The 20,233-nt window shown below is 46.3% G+C and overlaps 2 protein-coding genes and 2 long non-coding RNA genes across 8 annotated transcripts in view; 2 read left to right on the top strand and 2 right to left on the bottom strand.

The window, feature by feature from the left end:
- Positions 1-155: 155 nt before the first annotated feature.
- On the top strand, positions 156-7,046 carry LOC111860856 (small COPII coat GTPase SAR1B-like). The gene is made up of 7 exons (XM_023844927.2): positions 156-339; positions 2,621-2,696; positions 3,174-3,293; positions 4,237-4,302; positions 4,474-4,577; positions 4,698-4,829; positions 5,780-7,046. Exons 2-7 carry the CDS (start codon positions 2,639-2,641, stop codon positions 5,894-5,896), a joined length of 597 nt encoding a protein of 198 aa, XP_023700695.1. The 5' UTR covers positions 156-339; positions 2,621-2,638; the 3' UTR covers positions 5,897-7,046.
- Positions 7,047-7,486: 440 nt separating this feature from the next.
- Positions 7,487-10,476, top strand: LOC140582465 (uncharacterized). The gene is made up of 4 exons (XR_011985438.1): positions 7,487-7,954; positions 9,325-9,406; positions 9,630-9,773; positions 9,930-10,476. It is a non-coding gene; the product is annotated as an uncharacterized lncRNA (long non-coding RNA).
- A 65-nt stretch (positions 10,477-10,541) lies between these two features.
- Positions 10,542-13,098, bottom strand: LOC111860857 (uncharacterized). Its single transcript, XR_002842109.2, has 2 exons — positions 11,317-13,098; positions 10,542-10,741 (listed from the first exon to the last, which is right to left on the bottom strand). It is a non-coding gene; the product is annotated as an uncharacterized lncRNA (long non-coding RNA).
- Positions 13,099-13,931: 833 nt separating this feature from the next.
- LOC111860824 (protein Jade-1) overlaps positions 13,932-20,233 on the bottom strand; it is a 39,825-nt gene continuing 33,523 nt past the window's right edge. For all 5 annotated transcript variants that reach the window (XM_072706829.1, XM_072706826.1, XM_072706828.1 and 2 more), the window contains one exon: positions 13,932-18,058. In XM_072706829.1, the coding sequence (XP_072562930.1) occupies positions 17,265-18,058 (794 nt within the window). In that variant the 3' untranslated portion in view covers positions 13,932-17,264. The remainder of the gene's footprint in view (positions 18,059-20,233) is intronic.

The raw sequence follows: 20,233 nt of genomic DNA, 5'->3' as shown, positions 1-20,233 counted from the left end.
TATTGTTGGCAATATTTAATAAGATCTATCATTCAATATTCAGTAGAATCCAACATTTATATTTCAACTAATTTTGAAATATATCAACTCTAAATATTTCCAATTTTTCCATGCGATTACGGTTTACGTGATCGTGCTAAGGGTGTTTTCCCTCCGGAACGATTATTCTGAGACACACAGCGGAAGCGGTGGGTCGGCCATTGCTGTGTGTCGTGGCTCTGAAACAAAACACGGAGATAGAAAGGGAGAGGTGAAGCGTTTACTTTCGGCGGAAAAATCAGAGAGATTGTGTTGTCATTAAGAGCACAACTATTTATTTGTTCAGCGTGCCGATTACAGGTTAGTATTCAGCCACGATTTGATATTATTTGCTATGTTGGCATCCTCCTGTTTTAACTATCTTACCAAGCTAGCTAGTAAAGACAGGAAGCTGCATTTATATTCTCATTGGTCTTGCGTAATATTAGACTTTCTTCTTACATTTAATATTTGGGATTAAAAATACGTTTGACACTGCTGGCGAAGACAAGAGAAAAAAGTAGTTTTTTAGATTGATCTTCTGACAGTTACACGCTTGACGTTAGCTTGCTGTTGGCGGACTTTAACACCGACACGTATCGATGAAATCAGCCACTCGGTTGCGGTTAAATCGCCGAACGTACGCTGACACTTGTTTGTCTATAACAAGCATACATTAAGCATGGAAATTAGACTGTCTTTTAAATATGGATACAGCAATATCGCTCGATCCATTAAGATATCTCCGATCTACTTACCTTGCCGGCTGGCTGACCGGCCACATACCGCGTCGCCAGATTTCAGCCGAAACCTGTCGGTTCATCACGTCAGGCGACGTTGTCTATGTCGTTTATTTTGTATACAGCTGTGATAACATAAGGTGTCTTTTCATCAAATCATGTTTTAAGATCTCGTGTTTGGTGTTAATTGTTAAAGGGTTTCTTTAAATTTTCCTTGCGCATTAACCTACTGGAGACCAGTACTACAGCATTTTACAATATGCCGGATTTGCTTTATTCATTCTCATTTATCGGATTGGGATTAATTTGATTTTAAGTCACGGTACACCACATTTGATTCAGATGTTTTTTTAGTAACGTTTTTGTTTTTAATATTGATCAGTTACACTGTTAAGGCTTTGTTTTGACAGCTGTTCGTATGTTTCCTAACAAATAATGCGTACTTATCTTGGGAGTAACTAAATGACTGTAATTTGTGGTAGGATGGGAGAGTGATTGGGGTGGGTACCCTGCAGTGTTAGTGGATAGGTCTCCGTACACACGCAGATCCGATGCGCTTTAAAGCTCTGGATGGTTTCACTTCGCTTTGCCGAGCAGCGATTCTGTCGCTCCGGGGTCAAGGAAACGCTGAGAACTTGGCCAGCAGTCTTGGACTGGGACCAGTTCCATGCCATTTCCTGTCATAATGTGCGGTGGATTGTCACGTGCTTTTTAAAGTCCGCGTGACTTGACCCCCTGCGACACGTCAGGCGTGGATCTCCCAGCGCGAGGCGTGACGGACCTGTGCAGGCTGCTGACGTGTACGCGCTCTATTTGAACGCACCTCACCTTTGGCTTCTGGGTATTTCGGCTTGCGCGTTGTGCAACAAGCTGCGCCGGTTAGACTGGCGCCCAGTGGGGGGCTCCAGGGGGGGATTCAGGACGGATGCCGATTAACTACACTTAATGAATTTGTTTGAAAATTCAGATTTCTTGAGGGTGGGGTAAAGTATTGGGGAGGGGGTTCCACTTGTCTCAGTGTCACTGTGAAACTGCTCTGGAATGTAGTTGGGTTGTATTCTTCAGGAAATGTAGATACTTTCTTTATATTGGAGAGAAACTTTTGTATTGTGTGTGAACTGTTCTTTTACATTGTTTTGTCTGGCTATAGATTTTCACCAGCACTGATTTTTAGTACGATTTGCAGGGTGTCTGGCTTTTGTTGTTGTTTTTTTTTTTGTATTTTTTATGAATGCAGAAGTGTGATCTAAACATTTTATGTTGATTTGGTAACCATTCTGATCCACACAGAAAATTTCCTCGACGGACTTTGGTATGAACTGTATGAATGGCATTTACCTCAGTAGACCGTAAGGTTAGCAATCTGTAGCTCTATCTAGAAGGTCATGCGTTCAAATCCCGTGGTTCACAAAGTAGTTATTTCACGGTTGGGCCCTTGAGCAAGGTGGCCCAATGGGATTTTTAGCTGCTGACTCACTGTTTTCACACGTAACCACAGCACCTGCATGCCTATGCCACGGCCAACCTGCCGACAGCCATTTTCAACGTGCTTCTGTGAAAATCAGTTTGAACGGAGCAGTTAAAATAATCACCTGAAACTCAGTAGCGGTCCGCCAGGTTTCAGTTGATAAAGTCTCCAGAGCTCTGACAGCATTTTAATAACCGTTCCTCGACTGACAAGCGTCTGTCTACGATTGTTTCACAATTCTCGCTGTCGTTTTTTTGTTTTGTTTTCGCTTGAATTTTTATTGCGTTACTTTTTCCTAGACTGTCTGCCGTATTTGAATTTCATGATGCAACTCGACAATGCTCTTTAGCTAGCTAATTTGGCTTGTATTGTTTTTCTGCTTGCCTCCTTCTAGGATTCACAATAATCGGATATGTCCTTCATATTTGATTGGATTTACAGTGGTTTCAGTAGTGTATTGCAGTTTCTAGGTAAGCACCCGTCCGGAATATTTTTGTCTTGACGGCGACAGGTTGCACGGATTCGGCAGAATCAATCTCTCACGCCACAGCATCCTTTGTGTCAGCATCTGTCCGTATACGTGTGAACTTCAGGATGCCCTAGAGGCTTAAATCACAACTGTGTAGTTTTGTGATTTGCATTATTGTTGTTGCTCCATTTGCCTCTCTTTAAAAATGCTTTTGAATTTAGTTTTCGCTAAAGCCGTCAAAGATTCTTCTCCGACTTGATGTGTTAAATGTTCACCGCCTCTCGCCCAGACGTGTCCTGACACCCATGTAATTAATCTCTGCCACGGTTCCTGTAGTTTTCCTTGTGTCTCAGCTCCGTGGTCATGTGATCGCTTGTACGGCGCTGAGGCAGAAGGGGAGTTGGGGGGACGGGCTTGTAATGTCTCGCCTGATTGGTTAACCGTCTATTGTGACGTCGCCCTTTTGCTCTTTCTCAAGGACTGTACAAGAAATCAGGAAAGTTAGTGTTTCTAGGCCTGGACAATGCGGGAAAGACGACTCTGCTGCACATGTTAAAGGATGACAGGCTTGGACAGCATGTGCCCACTTTGCACCCAAGTAAGTCCATCTTCCAGTTGAGCTCTTGACCTTTTACCCCTCATGCATTAAATAGCCATTATTTTTCAGGTAGTCAGGAGGAGAACTGGGGAGAGTAGGGAGACCTCTAGTGTTTGGATCTGAGTATATATTATTAATAATTGTTAGCTCCTGGGAGTTTTACTTACACTTTATACTTTACACAAAATGTTCTGAGGGCAGAAGGGAAAGTGATTGGTTCAGAGAGACAACCAATCAGATTGTAGAGGAGGTGGGTCCAAGTAGCTAGAGATGGCGGGACCAAGAAGTCTGACTGTTTGGTCCCGCCTCCTCTAGCTACTTGGGCCCACCTCCTCTACAATCTGATTGGTTGTCTCTCTGAACCAATCACTTTTCCTTTTGCCCTCAGAACATTTTTGCGTAAATAAAACTGCCATGAGCTAAGTGCTATTCATTTTCTAGTGAAGATTTCTTTGAATTAATTCAAAAGCTGCACTGTAAACACCCCTAGACAGTCTGTCAGTGACGCAGGACAGGGGACGGTGGCGAGAAAGTGGGACGCCACCTGTCCTGGGTCAGTGACAGACTGTCTAGGGGTGTTTTGCAGTGCAGCTTTTGAATTCATTGAGTCCAGCCGGGTGATTGTGGCCCCCCCAGGCATTCATCCTCCAGTGAAGAATAAACATTTGTCGATACTGTTCTTTGCTGCGGAATGAAACTTGGAAGCTGGTTTTTTAATTTTCTCTTAGTGACGATATCGTTATATTCCTGCACTGGGCGGTGTTGCGTTCTTTTTGTTTTATTGCACTCCAGTTCTGGTGTCTGGGGAGTTTTTTTTATATATATATATATATATATATAAACTGACGGGCACCTGTCAGGCTTGCAAGTTTATTTTTTTAAGGACCAGGTAGCAGTTAGATGTTTCTGGATATAATCCCGAATGCTGTGGCTCCCCCCCCAGCTTCCGAGGAGCTGACGATTGCCGGTATGACCTTCACCACCTTTGACCTCGGAGGCCACGCACAAGGTGAGTGTCGTTCCTGTGGCTCAGCAAGTAGAGTATTGCACTCACGGTGCGAAGGATGCGGGTTCAAATCCCAGGGAACAAATTGTAACAGTTTCTTCTACTGTAAGTCCCTTTGGATAAAAGCACCCCCCCCCCCCAAAAAAATCTCACCAGTGTCATGTCTGTATCCAGCCCGCAGAGTGTGGAAAAACTACCTCCCAGCCATCAATGGCATTGTCTTCCTGGTCGACTGCGCTGACCTCTCCAGGCTGTTGGAGTCTAAGGCGGAACTGGACGTGAGTCTCGTCAGCGTGCAGTATGGCGGATCTCGGGCTCATTCTGGACCGAACCAGTCGCAGCGTCCCGGTCTGAGTGAGGTTTCCGTAACGGAGACGTTCCTGCTCGTTTCCGCGCAGGCTCTGATGACAGACGAGACCATCGGGCACGTTCCCATCCTAATCCTTGGAAACAAGATCGACAGGCCAGAAGCCCTTGGCGAGGAGAAGCTGCGGGAGGCCTTTGGGCTTTATGGCCAGACCACCGGCAAGGTGAGATACATTGGCTCTGTCCCGACAGCGCCCCCTACCTGTTGGGTGTGAACGTACCTTTGTATCCTTAATAAGGTGTCTGTGTGTTTTGACCCTTGAAATTCAAAGTAGACTTATATAGATGTAGAATACTTGTATGTATATATACAGTTCTGTGCAAAAGTCTTAGTCAAGGGAAATTGTTTAAATGATCTTCATGTGGGTGTAAAATTATGATGTCTATGCGTTTCCACTAACCATCCAATACACACAATGGCTGGGCTGCCCCTGAGGAGAGGTTTGGGAACTGAAGCGATGTTCATCTAGCCGTCCAACTAGATATCAGTACCCTTTTTGAGAACTCAATAAATTCTTCTTAATTTTTATCGTGTTACTCTTAATTTGCATATGTGCTAATGATAAATTATGTTTTCTTTTTAGAGCAGATAAACGCCACCCAGATAAATAGCTTTAAACATTTTCTTTGACTACTTAACACTTTTGCACAATTATTGTAAGTTACTTGAGTATTCATCATATAATAGTTATTGATTTTATTTCCAACGTAGTCAGAGTGATGGAAATCACTCGCTCATTTCCTTCCCCGAGTAGCCGTGACGTCAGACACAGTCGATCCTATCTTCCTTATCAAAGCAGCGGGACGCTGCTGTGCTCTCCGCTCAGATCTCCGCCGTCCTCTCGCTCGATTGCAGCACGTTGATTTTAAACTCATTTACTGAGAGTAAATAAGCCCAACAGTGTGATAAGCCAGAGTTCACTTTCACTGCTGGTCCCGTCTTTCCTTGAAAGCTAATCAAGCTAGAGAAACGGCTTCCCTATTACCACCATGAGTCCACAGGATAAACATGAACTATATAAGCTTTAATGATCATTTTTTTTCTAATAGTGACGTACTTTTTGTTTTTTAACCGCCACGCCCCCTGCTGACCGTCTGCTGTACTTTCATACAGGGCAGCATTCCCATGAAGGAGCTGAACACCAGGCCCCTGGAGGTGTTCATGTGCAGCGTGCTGAAGCGGCAGGGATATGGGGAAGGCTTCCGCTGGCTGTCCCAGTACATCGACTAGCCCCTGCCCCCCCCCCTCCCCCCCCACGGGCCCCTGCCCCCTCTCCTCGTCCCATGTCTGGTTATAACATCTGCCTCCGCTGTCAGAATGCGTAGAACTGGAATCCAAAGGACTGTATCCGTTGAACTTTTTATTATTATTATTATTATTATTATCTTTGGTTACGCGACTTTAAATACTAGCCGGGGGCGAATAGTGACATCGACGCCACAGAAAATGGTAAAAATAAGCAGCTGTGGCGTCTTTAATTTGCCTTTCTGTCCCCCAATAGCTCAGTGGTACCCAGGGGGGGGGGGGGGCAGGCAACATAGTCATTGCCCCCCCCCCCCCCCCTTCTGTGGAAGATTTTTACTCCAGGTCTCAGTTCCCCCCTGAGTATTATGAACTGCAAGAGGTAAAGAAAAACACACGACAGCTGTATGCATCTTGATGCACATTTTTAATAGCCAAGACATGCCGACACGTGACTAATTACATTATCATGTTGTTTTATTTTTTTTATTTTTTTATTTTTTTTTTTTTTTAAACTTGGTTTCAATAAACTTACAACACATTGCCAACACGCGTGATTTTGAAATGTATGCCCCCCCCTTTTTTTCCCCCTCACCACTGCACGGTGCCTTAAAACGGACATCATTCTCCCCCCCCATTCCTGCTTGAGGGAAACTACATGGAGTCTAAACTTCTGAGGGGGGACGGTTAAAGCCCCCCCTGGGGTGATTTTCCCAGCTTGAAGGTTCAGCAAAGCAAAGCAGAGTAAGGCAGATGTCCCAGATGAATGCTGAGCCAGTGTTTTGCATCAGGGGGAGGATTAGGGTGGGAATTGATAGGGTGGATCATGACGTTGGTACAGACCAGGAACAGTTATAGCCCAAGAATGAATGTGCTAATCCTGAGAAGTTTTCTCGAGCCAAACAAACCTTCAGGTGGCACTGGAATCGAACCCAGGTCAGTCCAGCCTTCTCTGTTCTTTCTACTTCCGTCCATAACCACGTGCAAGACTTGGGGGTGACTAATAACCATCTTAGGGGATTTAAGTAAAAAAATAAATAATAATCTGTCTTAGATTGAAGGGGAGAGTGGCACCTGGTGCGTTTTGGTTGTTTGTTTTTTCAGAACATAATGTAATAAATGTTTACGAATAACACTACACTGATCTGTGGACTACCCTGATTGCCTGACTCTCCACACTTACAGGGTAAACAAGGTGGTGACGGACTGGCTGTCCTTCGAGTGCCTTCTTAATCTTCCTGATTCGCTTTGAAAATTCCAATTTGGCCACTCAACCTTCATCTCTTGGTCTCTGGCTAGTTTGAATCGGTCCGTGTTGTCTCATCTACTGCGGTAGATGTTCCTAGCATCTGCCGGAGGTGAGGATCTGCCGTTTCAAAACCCCGGCCACTGGTCCAGAAGCCCATTCCGGACCAGATGATTCACCTGGAATTGCTACAGTGGGACGTGCGGTGACAGATGGCAGTTACCATGACGACTTCTTGTGGCGTATCCATGCGGTGGCCTTTTTGTGACCAAATGTCAAGATGATCCTCTGGGAAGCAAACGGCTGCGTCGCATGACAATGATTTCAAAGTATCTTCAGAAATTTACTGCCAACAGAGGCTGCATGCAAGGTTTGAAAAGGACAGTAAGCGACTGCATACAGAGGGTGTTCCTCCAGTGATAACAGTGTAACAAAGTGAAACTATTTTTGAAAAGCACAATTTTTAAGCACATGATCTAAACCATATCTGCATTATTTATACACGTATGCTACATGCTAATGCCTAGAAACTGACTGTCCTATTACTAAATCCTCAGAACAGTCATGGAGCTGGTCTTCATCGCTGTTGAAGGGCTGCAAAGTGAAAGCATCTGCACTTACTAAGCAATAATATGAGAGCTTCCATTCATAACCCAAACCAGAAACCCTTACCGCCCGGCTCCACTAGGGGGCTCACGTTAGTAATCGACACAGTCATTCTGACCAAGACCTACATTTCCTGAGGATTTAGGACTACTTGATAAGGAAATACACAGCGAACATCTAGCGAAGCCTTAACGGTAATCCTGGGTGTGATCTCAACGAAATACGTGCAATTTTAGTCTCTGCTGGTCAGACGCTCAGCGGCGGGTATGTTCCACACAAAGCAAACAGCAGTAATGCTGTTGTAAACATAGCTTATACCTGCTCTACGAAAAGTCAACTAGGGCATAAAATTCAATTTGGTTTTCAGTAATACAAGGAATTTTGGAGAGCTTAACTGGAGTTTTAGATTTTGTTAGACTGTTGGTAGCTTAATGCCTAAACCTAATAATGAATAGTCTGTATTGAAAGGTGCTATTTTCTATAATGGTTTATCCGCCGCAAGGTCGCTCCGAGTCTGGAGCCTGTCTCAGAAAACATGGGGACACCTAAGGTGGGACACCAGTCCAAACTGTAGCAGCTGACATAAAATAATGAAGATTGTGGCTAAGGAATCGGGAATATGTCCCTGTTTGTATGCCCTGTGAAACATTCAGACTATATCAGGGATTGCAAATATCCCAAAACAGATAGATGGATGGATGGATGGCACACACACACATATATATATGTATGTGTGTATGTGTTTGGATTATGTTTGCATTGCATTGTGGGGACCAAAGTTGGGCTGAGTAGGGGTTAAGGGCATCGTGTTAGGATTAGAGTTTTCCCCATAGAAATGAATGGAGAGTCCCCACAAAAACAAACCTGGGTGTGGGTGTGTCTGTATGTATGTCTAGTCTGTTTGCTAAGCTGTTGTTGAGTTTTGCCATAATAATGCATGCACACACACATATATATATATATATATATATATACACACACACACAGGCAATAGTAACAATGATCAAGGATAATAATAATAATGAATAATGATGATGAAAGGTAAGGTACTGAGAATACTATACTAGTCACTAAAGAGTAACTATTTAGTGGTGCAGTATTTTCCAGTGTATGCAGTGGTATAGGGCAAGTGCAAGGGAATGTGCAAGAAACACGGAAAATCTAAATGTTACAATACAATAATACTAAACATACTGTATTATAATAAGTACAACAAATACTACAGCACTATAAATGAGATTCTGACCTGTTTGTCTCAAGAGTAAAATTAGTAATTATACTACTAATTGATTTCAAATTGTGTTTTGGACCTGTGCTGTTCCATGGCCATAACCAGCAGAAATCTCATTACGGTCTTCCCTTATGTCATACTAGAGTACATAATTTTCAGTAAAATGTTTTATCATGCTGTACGGTTTAATAGAGTCTTGATTCACGGCATTCTGTTAAATTTGTAGCATATTATCTCTTTGACGTTAGTGGAATGGGGCCCTAGATTTGCCACTTGAGGATAATAAATAACATATTCTTAAGCACCAAGGCTAACCGGTAATTCCTTTAACAGGCCTTGGTTTGGTGTGCTGTTTCACTTTGGGCCGCTAGAGGGCAATGTGGATCAATGTATCCTGAAGCGTAGCATGGAGGAGGTGAGATCCGAAGGAGTTGTGCATTATATTTGAGATTGCGTATTTGGGGCTGCCACATTCTGCTTGCCGACACCATTAATATTTGTTCTGTCGGTTCTGGAAAACCAAGAATATTTTAAAATCAGCTAGACAGCCTTTCAAAAAGCAGGACTATAGAGGATGCTGTCGGGTTAAATCTGTACTCTGGAGTTCTTCTCTTCACTTTCATTACGCCTCTTCTCAGACTCCTTCACTTTAGATACATGTCATCTATTACCCAAACAACCTGCAGTGGCACTACGAGACCGGCAGATGGGTCCACGTTCCTTCGATCCGCTTCTCTTATGGGCGGTACCTGGTGGATTTCGTCATGGAGTCTTCTTTCAAGGTGCTAATTGTTGCTCCCCCTACACCCTGGGTTTTCACCCTGATTAGGAGGGTGTCGGAATTTTGGTTCTTAGGATACTCCTCACACATACAATAACAATGAAGTATTTAGTTTTAAAAGTATTTAGTTTGAAAAGTATTTATTTTACTGCGATAGGTTGGCGCTCTTTCCTGCTCCAGCAACCCCGGGAGAACCTCCACACCCCCACAACCTTGAATAGGACAAACGGGTATAGTAAACGGATGGATGGTACTAATTTTAAATTATGTTCGATTGTTGAGTTGTATACATAACCCATTTGCTTGATGCTTGAAAACTCAAACAGGAGGCTGACATGCTAATGAATTTATCATCTGGCCTCACCAGTAGAAATGGTGAAACTATTACCAATGATGTATCGATCCGGCAGCCTGACCGACACAGGCTGAAATACACGTCAATTTAGATGCCTTTAAATAGACATGCATTTCGACCCCTATCTATCACGCTGGACAGAAGCACTCATGGTAAATACTTGCGGCTCTCCACCCTTTTCAGGCCAAATTACCACTTAAAGTACTCAAACGATTTTGCTAATTGATCCAGTCCAGTGTCCCCCGCTGCCCACCCCGTACCGGAGATGTTCGCGGCTTGTGAGAGCCATCAGACGTGCACAAAACGGCATAGCTACGATCGGGACCTGCGAGTGTTCAGTGAAATTCTGCCAAGGATTATCATCACACAAAGGCAAGTCTTTAAGTCAGTCATACAGACCAACAAAGGTCATGATTGCTTCACTCTTCTCCAGCTGTTCAGCGCTTTATTGTGGCTTTTAAATGCCTCATTCCTGTCTACAGTGAGACTTATTCACTTGCGGTCTTTGGAAACGTCATACAAAAGCGGCTTTGCTCCTGGGCCAAATTGCATGTAAAACATTCTCAATGGGTGGTTTCACTGTCCTGGAAATAGTCACGTGATAGGCCGTCTTCCTGTCCAGAGGGAGAAAAGATTAAAGTGTTTACAACCACATTAATCTGGGTGAGGTCCAGGTCCGTAAGGCATTTTTTCACTTCTCGTCTTTGTGTCACTGAAACACAGTCAATAATATCAATGCTCGCGGCCATATTTTACCCATTCAAACATCCACCGCAAATTTTACACAATAAAAATCTCACATACAGCAATGTTCACACAGACTAACACCCTCCACACTAAGAATAGCGGCCATTATACAGCTTTGACACACGTGTAAAACGTTTCTACAGAGAACCAAACTATCTGATCGCAGATATTTCTACAAGCTACACGAGCATAACAATACGTCCGTTTTCATTGTAATCACACTCTCTCCTGAGACGAACATTCTGGAGCACCTCCTGTGAAAGAACATGTTGAATCTGAGGGTGTTTCGAAAGCCTGACTTTGATGCCAGTTTTACTGCATACATACCCTAAAGGGGCCTCTGGCCAAAAAAAAAAAAAAATTAACAATGAAATATCCAGTCATCTCATGCTTATGGCACATGAAGGAATTTGACCCTTTGCAGCTTATGAAAACACATTACCTTTCATGGCAAACGGTTTCTAAATTTGGACGCGCCGAGGTGCCTGTTAGCAATCACCGGAATGTTCTCAAATGGAGCAATGGTGGATGCTTCAGCCAATTTTCCTTGGAAGAACACGACGTATCCATCACTCGAGCATCGGTAAACGTACATGCTGTGGGGGCACTGACAGGGCGTGGGGGCAGAAAGGGAAGTTCTCTGTTTCTGGTGACAAGGATGTGGCAATGCTCTGCGACATGCCAACGCAGGTCCTCAGAGAAGAGTTAGCTGTCAGAGGCTGTTACACACTGTCAGAAACCAAGATCTGAACGCTGAAATATAACAATTCTGTCAAGAGGTCTCCAATTCAGGTGACAAGGTGAAAAATCTGGAACAGTCTGAATTTGTGCTGCAATCACTATTCAGTTTTTCTTCTGGGCTCCTGCTGTCTATCAGTCTACTGTCTGTCAGTCTGTTAAACACATTTATTTTGCCCATTACCGTCAGCCATCGATGTTGCTGGCAAATCTAACGAGGACCTGGCACATGACACGTTCTTCTAGCTGATTTTTGATACATTGCAGAGCTCACTGGGGAAGGGATGCTTCAGCTCTGGTTCCCGTGAGCCACAGGAAGTGCAACTATAAAACCCCAAGCATTTCAGGTGTTAATAAATTAGTATCAAAGCAAAATGTTTGTGTAATTACATGGCCCCCTTCAACACTGACACTGACACACTTTAACTCTCTTAGGAAACTTGTGGTACATATATCTCCTTTTGGTAAATCCTTTTGCAGTTGTACAGAACAGAAACATGTTTAACTAGTGGGTAGGGTCCACCTCAAAAGTGTTTTGGATGAGTCTCAAAACTGTCACTTAATGACCACAAGAGGTCAGTAGAGAGGAAGAAGTGAAGATCTTCTATGAGCCCAAACACTCCTTCCTCTCACTGTATAGCTCTTGGGGAAATTATCCTGTTTCTCTAAAACATTTACATAAATGTCAAAAGAAATTGTCCACTGACACAGATGTGCTACCGGCCACCTGTTTCCGATGCAAGTGACGACAGCCGTTTCGATGAAATACGCCCACCACGGGAAAAAACATTGCAAGAACTTCCTGTTTACATAGCAGTGCCCTCTCCAAATTCCCCTGGAAAGAGCTTTTACTATTGCTCGGCAGAGTTTATAGAGACAGAGCACACTGTTGTGCCCCCTGAGGTGGGATGACCCAACTGCAACCGACAAAACTCCCCAATAATAAAAATCCAAAAACGATGGATCGATGTGCTCAAACAAACCACATATGTCACTTGTTGCATTTGTGGAAAAAAAAATGTCCCCTCGCTAGAAGTTATGAACAGCAGGCAGTTCTGGGTAAGATTGACAGAAGGATCCGGAAAAACATATAGAGACAGAGAGCATGACAGTATTTGGGATTATACATACTCACTTATACATACTCAGCTATACATACTCACTTATACATACTCAGCTATACATACTCACTTATACATACTCAGCTATACATACTCACTTATACATACTCAGCTATACATACTCACTTATACATACTCAGCTATACATACTCACTGGATGCATGTGGGTCTATGGAGAAGTTTCACCTCTTAAAAAATAGAGCAAAGCTGAACCTGGACCAAATAAAACATCTTTCATACCCAGAGTGGGAGCCCAAGACTTTATAACATTCAAAAACACCTTTATCAACATCTTCAAGATTTCATCAGTGTTTCACTAGGACCCAGAAGCCCTTAATTCATAGCACCCTCCCCACACACACACACACACAAGCCTCTGCCAGCTGGAAAAATACTTCCCAGCAACGCTGTAACGAGAGCAATTATTTTTTAGTATTTACTGAAGTTTTCTTTTCATTAATTATTAAGCACGAGCAAGATAATTGGCTTAAAATATTGATAATGTAAGAGCAGCCAGGCCTTTCTGAAAGGTATTACACGTTGCCTCAGACATGAGATCTGTGTTTCAAGGCAAAACTGTAAAAATGGTTCTACGTAGTTTGGCTAAAGGAAAGCTCTGGTAAGGAGTAATGCTTGGATTGGAGGTGAACAGAGACTTCCATATCACTGAAAATGACAAAAGTGAAAGTTCATTCTTAATCCACATGTTTCTTCTGGTGATAAAATAATAGTGCTGGTAAAGTTTGCACCGAAGCTGTTTGGGTTTATCATCGACATTCGCAAATTCCAACAACTTCTTTCAGTGGTTCAGGTGACCTGCTGCTTTGTAATATGCGATGAATCAAATTCTGTGCCCCTGTGGGTGGTCTCTGGGAGTCAGACCCTGATTTGGGTATATACAAGGGCGGGGCACCAGGGGCACCGACCTCAGCTGAAAGATGATTGGCCCACACAGTGCCCTCTCCCTGTCAGTCACCGATTCAAAACATATCATTGGCTAATCATTAGGTTGGCCCCTCTGTATGAGTTATGGCCCCTCTTATTAGCCACCCCCTCCCACTTGAAGAAACTCTAGCTGAAATGAAAAGCCCGAGTGAGAGACGATGTCTTCATGGGCGGGGGGGGGGGGGGGGGGGGAATACAGCACTGGTAGCAGGAAACAAATCCCAGCCGAACAGAAAGGACAAGGACTGCCTGATACACGGAAAGCTTTTATTGACTGCAGCAGTCGACCACGCCGGAGGGTGTCGGGACAAGGGGTCCCAGAGGGGGGGAATGCAGCCGTAGTTAAGGCAACACAAACAGCATGCAGTTACAGTCACGGAAAACATCATATTGCTGTCGATAGCTGGACATGAAAAAATGTACAAAAAAGGAAAAAATAGGTTTTTGCACTAATGAAAAATACAGTCGTTCCTTTTTTTTTCTTCTCCTACAAAGATTCTAATACAAGAAAATAAATACGTACTGAAAAGGCCAAAAAATAATTTAAAATAGCTCTCATTTAATATATCTTTAATATTCCTCTTTGCTATTAACAAATGGCACGACATTCTTTGAAACAAAGAACACAGAAGGATAAACTCCTGCCACATTCATATTATAGTATGGAGAAATGTTTCAGGAATTGTACAGGTCAGCGATGATGTCAGCGGTGATGTCAGCGATGATGTCAGCGGTGATGTCAGCGATGTCAGTGCCAGCAAACAGGAACAGTGCAGCCAGCAGGGTCTAGACTTTGCTCGAAGTGTCTTCTTTATGGGGTGGCGGGGTAACAAATCATCATGAGAAGCAGCCTCACCTCCGCACGCCGCACCGTCCACATGCACTCGCAAAATTCCAGGGACGGACCTCCACGGCAAGATAGGGAAGGAACCGGAAACAGAAAATAAGGAAAGTCCCTCCATGTGCTGGTCCCGTGACTGGAGTCTGGTCCTCGGTGAGGGGGGATTCCGACCTTTCCCCTACATCGCGGAATTCCTATATCCCAGGTCACCTGGGCATGAATTTTAATTACTCCAGGCCTCCCCCAAATACAAAACACCTTCTTCTGTGAAGGAGGGGGGCATGTCCAGCCGGCGTTTGGTCATCGCCGCTTGCGCACACCCGTTTGCTTAGCGACGCACTGCTTCTTGGCCTTCGGCGTAGCTGAACGTCTCACTGCAGAAGAAAACTCAACTTGCGGCCTTGCGATTATGGGTCTGCAGCGCCACCTGCTGCCTCACCGAAGTTTAACGTCTCTCAGGCGAGACCCTTGATTGTCTTCAGCTGGGTTCCTTGAGCAGGCCGAGACGCGGACGGATTTTCATCCCGGCTCTGCTCTCATCTCAGTCTCAAACCGGTTGCCACATAGAAGGGCGCGACCACCAGCAGGGAGACACGATTTGCAGTGTGCAGCTGGGCAGTGACTCCCAACACTGTTACCCTCAGATCCTCTGCAAAGGCCCTTTCCAGTGACCGCACGCCTCCTCCTCCTCCTCCTCACTGTCCTTCCTCACTCCTCCCATGCAGGTTTTTGGAGGTGGAGCCTCTTCCCATGAGATATCACACTTGAATGCAGACAGGAAGCAGGAAGAGCGCAACGCTGGCGGTAAGATACAGAGAAGTGTATGAAACCGTGCAAACTGGGGAAACGGGGGAAACGGCTACTAGCGCTGTGTCATACAGCAAACGAAACCGAGTGTTGGTGGCGGACGAAAGGCTCGAGCGAACCTCTGCACGAAAGACCAGCCAACGGAGAACAGAAGACACACTTTTGTCTGAGCAACATTCGAGCTACAAACAGGATGCTCTTGCTCGTGAGCGTAGTCGAGTGTGTCACTGCGCAGCCGGCTCCGCGTGCTAAAGGCTAAAGAAGCTCAGATGGCTGCTGTCAGCAGGGCCCCGTTGGCCATCAGCCGCAAGGCTGCCGACAGGCCAGGAACCAAGGCCTCCGACCTCTGACCTCTGACCTCTGACATGAGCACTGGCAAAGGAGGCGTCGGAAAGGTCCCGAGTCCCCATTCAGCGCTTTGGTGCCCCCTTTGTTTTGAGGGATGTGGTGAATTGAAGGGGGGGGGGGCACTTGGGGACATGGTTTGGCCTATGCCATAATGGGGGGGGGCACATCCATGAGCAGAAACCCGAAAAGGATCCTCCACACCAAATCAGGGACGCCCATTCCCGTTATCTAGGCGTGACCAACCCCCCCAGCAGCACGTGCACTGGTCCAGAGTAAGGACCCCCCCCCCGCCACATCCCCATGTCCTTTTATGCATCGTACACAAAAAAAAACAGCAATAAACGACAACAGCAGCGACGACAGTAACGGTAAGATGTTACGGTAAAATGCCACCTGCGCTCTCTTCTTTGGCAGAGTCCGGTCAGCCGTCGAGTCAAAGCAGCCGCTCGCGGCTCCGAGAGTCAAAAAAACGCTCAGTAGTAATCGGAGGTTCGTCTTGCCAAAAAGTCACAAAGTATAAACACATATCTATATATCTACATACATATACAGAAATCGCACACTCTCCGTGATTATATACAGATTTAGGCCAATACGCATCCCTCTTTCGGTTTATATATAGATACATAAATATATATCGTCTTCTTTAAATGTTTTTTTTTTTCAGTTCTTTTAATCTTAGACCCTGAGATAATCGTCGCCCGTTTACGGACACCCCCCCGCGTAAATGCCAGGGCTCCAGTGACGACTGCCACATGACACTCCAGGAAGCCTGTCTGGCTGTCACCGACTCCCGTGATGATGCTGTGTTGGGATCCCGGCCTTTCCCAGGCAGCCGGGAAATCAGATCTACGGAACTTAGGCACTAAAATGGGAATAATGAGCACGACTCTGTCCGACAACGTTGGAGTCTTGCTTCCAATTTTCTCACCGGCCAATCAGGCTTTCCGTTAACCAGTCCGAACGACACGACGTTTAATCGCCCGATAATCGAATCCCATCTCGTTTTATGGGGGGGGGGAAATGACGAAAAGGCACATATTTAGGTAAAGTCCTCGATGTCTTTTCAGCATGTCTTCGATGTTTTAGATGCTCTCGGGCACCAAACGGGGCCAGATGTGTGACTAGGAAGGGAAAGATGGCAAATTTCATCTCTCAGAAGGTAACTGCTTCGCGTGTTTTTGAGTGTGTGTGCCTGTTCGCTGGTTGTGCTTTTTATAAACTGTTTTACATTGTATATCCGCATTATTTCCTCCGCAGTAAACATCAGGTAAGTGATGTCTCCCCCTCAGACATGAGACGGACACATCCTGTAGTTAAATGCCAAGGGAACGCCACCGAACTCACCACCCATAATGCCCTAAACATAGCTGCAGTTTCAGTTACTATCAGCAACATCAACCACAAATTAAAAAAAAAAAAAAAAGAACAACCATATGGTCACAGAACGTAATGGGCACGGACACGTCCGTATCGGCGCTGCCTTGGCCTGGTTCTGGTGGAGGGGTAGGGGCACACACATCATGAACAGTCACCGGCACCTGGGTCGGGACCGCCACCTCCGTGCTCTCGCACTCCCAATGGTCGGACTTAGGTGGCCAGCACGCTCCTCCTCAGCACGTCCTCGCTCCCAGCATGCAGCTGGGCAAGGCGGAGCTTGCCCGCCCCAGCGGGGGACTCGGAGTCGCTGGGCTCTGCGTCTGACATCGACTCGTCTGGCCGCCCGTCCGAGAGCGAGCCGTCCCTGCCAGCGAGCTCCCGCTGGCTCCAGGGCTGGTCCTGTGGTCCGCCCCTGGATGGCGGCTTGCCGGGCCGGGGGAGGCGGAGCCGCAGAGTGGGGCGGGGCCTGTCCGTGGCCCTGGGCTTCCCGGGGCCCGCGGCGGCCGTGCAGGCTTCCCTAAGATGGCTGCCGTCCCACGTGCCGCAGTCCTCTGAGATGTGACAGGAGCTCATCTTGGAGACGGGGGGCTGGGGGCCGGTGCGCGGGGGGCGGCCACCCTTCGGTCGCGCATACAGCTGACGGTGTCGCCGATGCAGGCCCTTCGAGGCTCGGGGGCGGCCGAATCCGTTAGCCCCCCTCCCATCAGGCCGGACCCCATCGCCGTCAGGGGCCCGCGGCCTGTGAGCCCTGGATCGGGGCTTCCCCTTAGTGCCTCGGCCCAGCCGGGGTGTCTTCCAGGCGGACTTGAGGGAGGGGTCCATCATGAGGCTGAGTAGGCTCTCCTCGCCCTGCAGCAGCTGGTCAGACAGCAGCCCTGCTGGGCCGTCCCGCGGCCCCCCCGCCAGCGCCCAGCGGCTCAGCACGTCATCGGCTGTGATCTCCACCGAGCGTGTCAGCCAGCCCCCGGAGAGAGCCTCATCCAGGGGAAAGCCGTCCGCCAGACCTGGGGAGGGGGAGGGGCGAGAGGGATCGCAGTCAGTGAGACTCGAACCGTGGGCTCGAATGACGGCAGTGTGGCAAGAGACACTGACGGTTAATCCCCCACCCCCTGCCGCGTGGAAAACATCAGCTCCAATTGCATGCGGGTGACATCACTGGCAATGTCGCGGGGGAGGGGGGTGCTCAGGTGCTTCCTGAAATCTTATACATGCTCAGGGAAGAAGGATAAACAGATGGATAAACCTCAGAAGGTGGGGCAGGTAGAATACGCCAAAAATACTGCGAGAACGTAACACCAGGACAATTTCGAATTAATTTTTTTTCCACTCAACATTTCCTCGTGGTTCCCGGTGTATGAGGTGATTGGGAACAGCGCATAATTAACACATTTGGGTTTCACTCTGTCCACAGAAACTTCCAGAAACAAACAAACAAAAAAATGTCTACGCTACAGTCAAAAGGTTGAAAAGCGCAGAAAAATATATAAAAACAAACCACCAACACTTTGTAAGTAATGAAAAGGTTAATTCACCATGAAGCTACTTTCAAGTTCTAAAAAAGTAATGGCCACACTTGTTTCCATGACGTTGGATTTTAAGTAATATTTTGATGCAAGTCATCCCTGGTGACACCTTCTGACGTCGTTTTCACCACTCAGTTCTGCCTTGACACACTCCTACACTGCGCTAAAAATGAACTAAAACAAAGCAGAACAGCCACTGACACAAACAAAAATATTACTTGGGCAATTAATGCTTGCCTGATACTTAGAAACATCTCCCCAAAACAAATTCAGCCTTTTACCCAGTTATAGAACAAGATTATTTTTTACTCGGAAGTGGGGGGGGGGGGGGGGGGCTGGTGCTTTGGGGCGTAACTGGGGTCACGCAGTGTGTCACTGTCTGTGTGTGTGTGCGTGTGCATGACCTGTGATGGACTGGCAGCCTGCCCGTGGTATTCCCCTGCCTAAGCAGGCTCAGAACCCCCATGACCCTAACCAGGATAAACAGCCGAAGACGGATGGATGGATAATGCAACTGGAGGCAGGACAGTGCTGTTAGAGGCCTGATGATTTGACCCGTGAGTGATGTCTAGTGTAAGATAAAGGCTAATGCTAAGCATGGAGTTGTATTGTAAAATTAGCTTGATACAATAAAGGCTAATGCTAATGCTAGAGCTGTACTGGAAGGTTAGCTAGGCAAGATAACAGATAATGCTAACGACGGCGTTGTACTGGAAGGTTAGCTCGTTACGATAAAGGCTAATGTTAAGGATAGCATTGTACTGAAAGGTTACTTTGGTTAGATAAAGGCTAATGCTAAAGACGAAGTTGTACTGAAAGGTTAGCTCGTTAAGATAAAGGCTAATGCTAAGGACAGCATTGTACTGAAAGGTTACTTTGAGTAGATAAAGGCTAATGCTAAAGACGCAACTGTACTGAAAGGTTAGCTCGTTAAGATAAAGGCTAATGTTAAGGACAGCATTGTACTGAAAGGTTACCTTTGTTAGATAAAGGCTAATGCTAAAGATGCAGTTATACTGAAAGGTTAGCTCAGTAAGATAAAGGCTAACGCTAACACTACAGCGGTGCTTAAAGGTTGGCTTGGCATGGTGGACTGTTTACTGGGCCCAAGTTCCTCCATCTTTCAAGTAAATTACAAAGAGGGGATGATTCACCACTTGTGCCAGGAGCAGGTTACAGCATCTGGCTTTGCGGTGAGTGCTGCTTGGATACCGAGGCGGTGGGGGAAGGGGGTGGTTTGGGGCAGCTGACATACAAGGCACCCTGCTGACGTTCGCCGTCCACCCTCCATGCCCAACTTGGCTGCCACAGAACCCAGAGCTCAAGTGAGGCCAGTTCGCTGACATTATTCTTCACGTGCGGAACAACCGGGGCGTTAAATGCAGCCCTGGCTGATACTGGACTGGATCCAGATTCAGACGCAAAAGCTGCCCCGGCTGATTCTGGAGTGGATCCAGATTCAGACGCAAAAGCTGCCCCGGCTGATTCTGGAGTGGATCCAGATTCAGACGCAAAAGCTGCCCTGGCTGATTCTGGAGTGGATCCAGATTCAGACGCGAGCTGCGATTGCCGCATGACGGGGTGGGAGGCGCCGTCAAGGCAGTAGACGTCACCGCAGGCCCCGCCGCTGGCCAGGGGGTGAGATTACAGAGGATG

This window comes from Paramormyrops kingsleyae, chromosome 24 (assembly GCF_048594095.1).
Source record: "Paramormyrops kingsleyae isolate MSU_618 chromosome 24, PKINGS_0.4, whole genome shotgun sequence".
NCBI classification, from domain to species: Eukaryota; Metazoa; Chordata; class Actinopteri; order Osteoglossiformes; family Mormyridae; genus Paramormyrops; species Paramormyrops kingsleyae.
The sequence above is the reverse complement of the archived record's forward strand: the minus strand, read 5'-3'. Positions and strand labels throughout refer to the sequence as shown.